This window comes from Meleagris gallopavo, chromosome Z, assembly GCF_000146605.3.
Source record: "Meleagris gallopavo isolate NT-WF06-2002-E0010 breed Aviagen turkey brand Nicholas breeding stock chromosome Z, Turkey_5.1, whole genome shotgun sequence".
In the NCBI taxonomy this organism is placed as follows: domain Eukaryota; kingdom Metazoa; phylum Chordata; class Aves; order Galliformes; family Phasianidae; genus Meleagris; species Meleagris gallopavo.
The window spans coordinates 49,333,265-49,340,385 of NC_015041.2; the positions used below are offsets into that span (position 1 = coordinate 49,333,265).

The following is a 7,121-nucleotide window of genomic DNA, read 5'->3' on the forward strand; positions in this document are numbered from 1 at the left end:
TATGGCACTAAGGGATGTGGTCAGTGAGGGACTGATGGTTGGACATGGTGATCTTAATGGTCTTTTCCAACCTTAATGATTCCATGATCCTATTACTCCAGCTGCAAACCAGGCAGGCTTTCCTACTTCCAGGAATCTCACAGCAACACAGTGCCATCATCTCAGTTCTCACAGCGGTCTATCTGTCCCTGATGCACAACAACTTTGCTTGCAGGAGGTAGGAGGTTCATCATACCCACTTTTGTACTTTGTCAGCAAAGTGGGCATAGGTACACATAGAGTTTGTGCCTGCCAGCTGGCACTGGGTGACCAGGTCCAAGCACAGAAAGAGGATGAGGAGGTTCCGAGCCCATTAAGCAGCTGATCTTCACTAGCAAGCAGCTGCACAAAGCCTCTCATATCCTCCATTGTATGCCACTACCCCAGCTTCTCCTTACTGAGTGCCAGCTAAGGCAGCAGTGGGGCTCTGGGCACACCCTGTCTCACCACAGTCTGAAGACTGTGTTCATGATGTGCTTGGAGAATCCGGTATGAGGGAAGGGAGGACCAGAAGGCAAGCATGAAAAGCAGTGTTCCTTAATTTGTAGTGGTCGGAGGAGTGCAGTCAACTGTGCAGTCCTGCAAAGTGCAGCCAGCCTTGAACACTGCATTAATTGTGCTCCCTCTCTCCAAAAGGCAACTCTTATGCTGATCTCTTCTCTGGAGTATACTAGCACACAGCCTTGCAGGTTAAAGCTCTTCTTTCTTCATCTCTTCTTATTTCCTGTTCCATAACCCTCTATTAATAATAGCATTTAACAGTGGACTCTTTTACCCAGGTGTTCTTGCTTTTATGAATCCAAAAATCTTCCTTGGTTTGCTATTTTTCTTCTAATGTTTCTTCAATTTTTCTCATTTGTTTCTGCTCATGGCTGCAGGGCTTTTCAAAATTTGCTTCAAAATGTGAAGTGACTTCTGGGCTGGTGGCTCCAGGCCAGCCCTCCATTTGTGATGGCTAAGAAAATGTACTTATTCGCTCTGTTTTATCATGGGTCAAAGCTTATTGCAATAGCCAGTTCCACGTGAAAGGAGCAGCTCTGGAATCTGACAAACTGAAATGATCAAAGAACTCAACTTCCATCTTCTTGGACAGGCAACTCCCAAGAAATATCCTTGTCTTCATTTTCACGTCATGGGGTTTTTTATTTCTTTTCCTCAGCTCACGTGAACTCCCCTGGCTGCTCTTTATTTGGGAGTGTACATAAGTGTACCTTCTTACAGAGGCCTATCCTACATCTTAAAAGGAAAGAAAGAGGACTTTTACAGTAGCTAACCAAAACTGAGCTGAGTTTTTTTGAGCCTTACCTGACCCAACAGGAAGAGCAAGCAGTAGAAGAGTACCAAGAGTAGCAGGGCTGAAGTGGCCCCACATCAACCAGCACGCCCTGGAGCAGTGCCTCAGTAGGTGTGCATAGGAAGGCTGTGTGCAGCAGCAATACCCAGTGTATGGAATTTACAGATATGAGGATAAGACACGGGGAAGTAAATAATTGTGGAATGCAAAACTAAAATGGCATTTTGGAGAAAAAGAGCATGTGGCTAACTAATTGGCCTCAGAAGGATTTTGCCTTGTGACTTCAGAGCAGTTTCAAAGCAGGGTTGGGGAACATGCAGATAATGAAATTTGCAAAACCATGCACCAGGAGCACACAGAGGCCCTTTCGCCAAAATCACAAACTAACTCTGTGTAAAGCAGGTGTATAAATAAAAATGCAAAATGTGTAATTGTATTTGTGTATACACATATAATACGTTTAATGTAAACTGGATACATGAAAAAATCCACGGATAACTACAGAAAACTGCAGAAGTTGTGTGAAGCAGGTGAGTAGTGCTGACTCTGAGGTGGTAAAAGCCCCATGTTAGCTTGTGGCTAAGCTACCTTTCTGACCCAGGAGTGTGGCAAACCCTGGCCTGCTTGCTGCTCCTGACACCCCAGGCTGGTGGTATTCCCCAACCACACTTCATTCCATCCACTGGACAATGGGTGTGCTGAACACCAGCTGGCCACAGCATTCAGTCCCACACTGGAGGTCATTCGATCATACTGGGAGAGCTCGTGGGCCAGCAGGGCACCAGCACAGCTCCCCAAGGCATGCAACAGGGTAGAGGGAGACAACACCTAGACTCTGCTCCTTGGTGCAGGAAGGGTCTGTACAGGAGTCAGGCTCCAAGATCTCTGTATCAGAGAAGAACCACTGATGTCATTTGTCTGGCCTTTGACATGGTCCCCCCATAACATCCTTCTCTACAAACTGGAAGAGTATGGATTCGATGGATGGACTCTCTCACGGACAGAATCTGGTTGTGAGATCACAGCCACAGAGTGGTGGTCAGTGGCTCAGTGTCTGGATGGAGATCACTGACAAGTGTTGTCCCTCAGGGGTCAGTACTGTGCTCTTCAACATCATCAGTGATAATTGACAGTGGGATTGAGTGCACTCTCAGCAAGTTTGCAGATGACGCCAAGCTGAGTAGTGCCTCAACATGCCCGAGGGACAGGATGCCATCCAGAGAGAACCAGATAGACTCAAGCAGTTATCCCAAGAGAATCTCATGAAGCTCAACAAAGCCAAGGGCAGTGTCCACACCTGGGCCACAGAAGCCTCCATTAACAATATGTTGTGCTGGAGCTGAGATTAAAAGATTTTATTCTCCCTGTCCTGATTTATTACCAAGTGGTCATAGTGACTGATATGTCAACCACATCAAAGTCTTTTCCTCCTTCCTCATAATTCACTGTCACTAAGGACAGATTTGCCATTGATATACAGTACTTTATATGATGCAAACACATTAAAAATCCTTGGAGGGTTATGACATTCTCATTTGACATTTTGTTTACAATGGCATGAAAGTATCATTAAATGAAGGGCAATTCAAGTCTTGGTTCTTTTTTGTTTGTTTTTAATTCTAGTTTTCAAGAAGCTGAATGCCTTGTTGTATATGAAAATAGAAGTGCAGTAGATTTTAATGTAAATTACAGGGGAGGGAATCAATCATTTAAGTCTCAAAACACATTTTGCTCTCCTCCCTTTCTAATAGAAAGTCTATTAAGAAAATTCCCCAAAAACCAAAGCATTATTTTACTAAGTATACATATCTAAGAAACAGTTTTTAGCTCAAAGCAATGTTTGTGCGTTCATTTCAGTGCCTTTCAATGGAGACAGTTGAAACAGTAAAGTGATTTCATAGCCACAGCTTTTTCTGTGTGTGCATAAATAATGCATTGTTTTTTGTTTCATTCAGTGACTGACTCAAGGTTGAAAAGAACAGTAGAAAAGCCTGTTTTCCTCTGTCCACTGTCCTCTGTTCTCAGTATGAATCAAAACACTGTGAGGAAGGCAGACCTCTACTAGTTTGGAAATATCAGTGGGAATTTTAATAAAAAATTCTCAGTTCAATTCTTTAACTGCAGCTATCATCCATTTTGTTTTGAAAAATAGAAGTTCAGTATAAAACTTAGTAAAATGAGCCATCATTGACCTGACTTCTGAGGATTTTATGTTCATCAATGCAATAATGTGATGAACCAAGTGCTGAAAGAGCAGAACTGTCACCATCCCTTACCCAACCATCGTGACTCCAGAAAGATCTGGGGCTGACCCATGAAAACCCTCCCACCCCCTCACTGTTTTCAGGTAGCTTCCTGGAAGGAAAGCCAAGAAAACTTTTATTGTTACTGAATGTCTCCACCCTATATCTAACTTGTTTGAATCACTGGAATGGTCCCTCTGCTTTTCTGCTTGCTATCTGTCCATTCAGAAAGCTGTCTCCTTCAGAAAGACCAGGCACCTGAAAAAATACACCAGCTACTGCTAGAGAGGAGAGGAGAGGAGAGGAGAGGAGAGGAGAGGAGAGGAGCTCAGCACCATACAGCCCTCAGCTCACTCCCTACTTCTCCTGGGAGGATGGGGAAGAGAACTGGTAAAAAAAAGTAAAGGTCGTAGGTTGAGATAAAATCTATTTACTAAATCATAAAAGGAAGATAGAAATAATAGCAATGATAATACTATAATATATAACTACAAAACAAGTGCTGCCCAGTGCAATTGTTCTCCACCCACCAAGTGCTGCCCAGCTGCACCCCGCCCAGCTCCCCTCAGTTCTATACCTTTTTTCCCATGACACCATATGGTATGGAATATCCCTGTGGCCATTTGGATCATCTGTCCTGGTTCTGTTCCCTCACAGCTCCCTGTGAACCCCCAACCCCCCCACTGGCAGAACAGTATAAGATGCTGAAATACTGAAACATCCTTGTCTCAGTGCAGCACTGCTCAGCAAGGAGTACAAACACTGGTGTGCTATTAACACTGTTTTACTCCTACAGCCAAAATATAGCAGCATATCTGACTCTATGAAGAAAATCAACTCTGTCCCAGCTGAAACCAAGATGCTATAGCAGTTACCACAGCCCTTCTCATGTCCAACACAAAACAAATACTGACAAACAAATAGGCTGACTTCCTACCTCGCTGTTTTGCTAGCTTGCTTTCTCAACTAGAGATATAGTGTTAATCTCTAACCTCTTTCCATTCGGAAATACAACCTGTTGTCTCCTCCTCACATGCACAAACATATCTGGCACAGCGAATAACTTGAAGCACTGCAGTCCAACTATTTATGTATATACATATTTATGTATATACATATACATAAAAAACAGCACAACTGTGGGCTTGGAGCGAAAGGAAAAGAATCTCAGTGTTGAAACTGTCATGAGCAGAAGATAGTAAGATTTCAGCATGCAACCAGGTTATTAGGGTTAAATCTTGCTCTATGCTTCAGATATTAAACTGCAGCAAAACAGCGTGTTTAGTGCCAGAAGGAAGTTGCCCTGGGGCAAAGTCCTTCCTTCATTTTATTATCTCTGTTGTAAAGCAGTGTTATTGCAGAATTGTTAAAGAGATGTTTCTAATTTTCACTCCATGTACAGGCGGATTAAATCCAAGCTCTGCTGCTATTATTCTGTGATTAGCTAAGCAAGTCCATTCTTTGTTTCGGAGAGCTGAAGTGCTTCTTCCTACTACAACTTTCTTGCCAACATTTGCTTTCTTTGATTCTTCTTCCCATCGTGTATGTTATTGGCCTTAAGAGCCTTAACTTACAAGACGTTCTCTAGTCTCTCTTCCATTCTCTTAGAGAGCTTCTGCTCATACTTTAGATTTGTAGCCATCTGTCCATAAGACACCCTATCTAACATGGTTTCTGCAAAGGACTTGGACTAAAATCCCGCACGCGTTCCTAACATTGGTGGCTCAGCACAGATTATATGTTCCTTCTCAGTCTTGTAAGATGGCTGATAAAGTAAACGTGGACCAGAATGTTATTTGGAGACACTCCAAATATGTTTGTTTTTAATCTGCAGAAAGAATGTGCAGTTTTAAAGAAATACTCCTATCCTGAAAGCATGCCATCACCTAGAAGATGAAATATCTCTGGACTTCAAAACTGCTTGTTACTAATTTGGTATGGAAAGGTATGTATGTATGTATGTATGTATGTATGCATGAATGAATGACCAGGTGGCTTGTATTTGAGCAGTTTCAGTCATCATTCAGTTCTGGTTACTCATTCACCATCATCAGCCACATAGCCTAGCAGCTGCAGGCTGCTGACTTCCTAGTGGTGGTCTGAAACATTCAAGAGATTTCTGGGGTGTCCTCAAACCAAAGCCTGTTGTTTGATTTCTTTTTCTGTTCAGGCCTAGCAAAATCAGCAGGTGTGCAAGACAGAGCTGGCTGCCCTGAAATGGGTAGCAAGTGGGGAGGTCTTTTTTTCTACCAGTAAGTGCGGGTGTATAACTGCTTGCTTCTCATCACAAGTCTTCAGTGACTGACAAGATTTTTCTACCTCTTCCTTTACATGTAGATTCTATTTGTGAGTTTTATAATGAGCACGTAAAGTGAAAATGCATACTGCAAACTGAGGGCTATTTCCTTGAATTTCTCTCTGGATTCTTTAGGCCTGTGAGCTGTTAGCAAAGATGACAATGCTTCAAAACAGCAGGGGAAGTGTTAACATAGAAATGCATGCAAACAGTTCAGAACTGGAAAATAGCTAACTCTGGTCCACAAGAACATACCAACCTGGAAAATGCTAGTTTGGGGGTATTATGTGGAACAAAGGAGATATCATATAGCTGGAGTGTGCAATAAACCCTAAAATGTCAGCCAAGGCTCAGCCTGCATGAGGTGAGGTGGCTGCAGGAGGTCTGTGGATGATTCCAAGGGGCTGGAGTTGCACTCTTGGTGCATCACACCGCCTCACTTTGCTGGTGTTTCCCTCGTTGAAGCCTGGCCCAGGCTCATGCAAAGTGAAAAGCATCATGGAATGCCAGCCTTCGTGGCTGCCCAAGGGCTGCTGCCCTGTGGGCCTTTTGGGCCAGATGGAGGAACCACAGACACGACTACAGAGGGCTTGTGGAAACCTGAACAAAATGATTCCTGCACTGTTAGGCAGCAAACATTCCCAGCAGTGAGGGATTTCCATAGCCCTGATGCAGCAAAGCTTCTCTCCAACTCAGCAGCTGTTCTGAGGCAGCAGCTCTGTGAAACATCACCATTATGAAATTACGATTCCCCTGCGAGCACTGCGCTGGAACGATTTTTCTTTTTAAATTGGATTAGCAGTCACTGAGATGAAGCAAGGCTGCCTGCCAGAACGTCCAGCCGCATAAATAATGCTGGGGCACAAAGGCAAGCAGAACCCACACCCCTCGGTGCTGAGGGGGCTGCCGCTGGCGGCTCTGACCTCCCCGAGGTGGACAGACCTCACTCTTCGCAGTAGTCCGAGGGGGGAAATCTCACCACCATTCATCCCTGCTCAGCGCCCTCCCTACGTGGCCGGGATTCGAACCTGCGACAAGGGTGCAATAGGGCCCGGCTCCGCGGCCGCCGGCTCCAACTGCGCATGCTCGGGTTGGCGAGGCACACGTGCAGTTGGCGTGCGGGTAGTGGGAGGGAGCGGAGAAAAACGCGCGTGCGTAAGCGTTTGCCTGCGCGCATTCGTTGTGACGCGAGGGCGGGAGCGGGCGGCGGCCCGTGGGCGGTTCGGGCCGCGCTACTTGTGCCGGCCGC

At 44.9% G+C, this 7,121-nt stretch overlaps 1 protein-coding gene across 1 annotated transcript in view; it reads left to right on the top strand.

Moving 5' to 3' along the window:
• The first annotated feature begins 6,724 nt into the window (after positions 1-6,724).
• FSD1L (fibronectin type III and SPRY domain containing 1 like) overlaps positions 6,725-7,121 on the top strand; it is a 30,150-nt gene continuing 29,753 nt past the window's right edge. The window contains exon 1 of the mRNA XM_031557431.1: positions 6,725-7,092. Within this exon, the coding sequence (XP_031413291.1) occupies positions 6,725-7,092 (368 nt within the window). The remainder of the gene's footprint in view (positions 7,093-7,121) is intronic.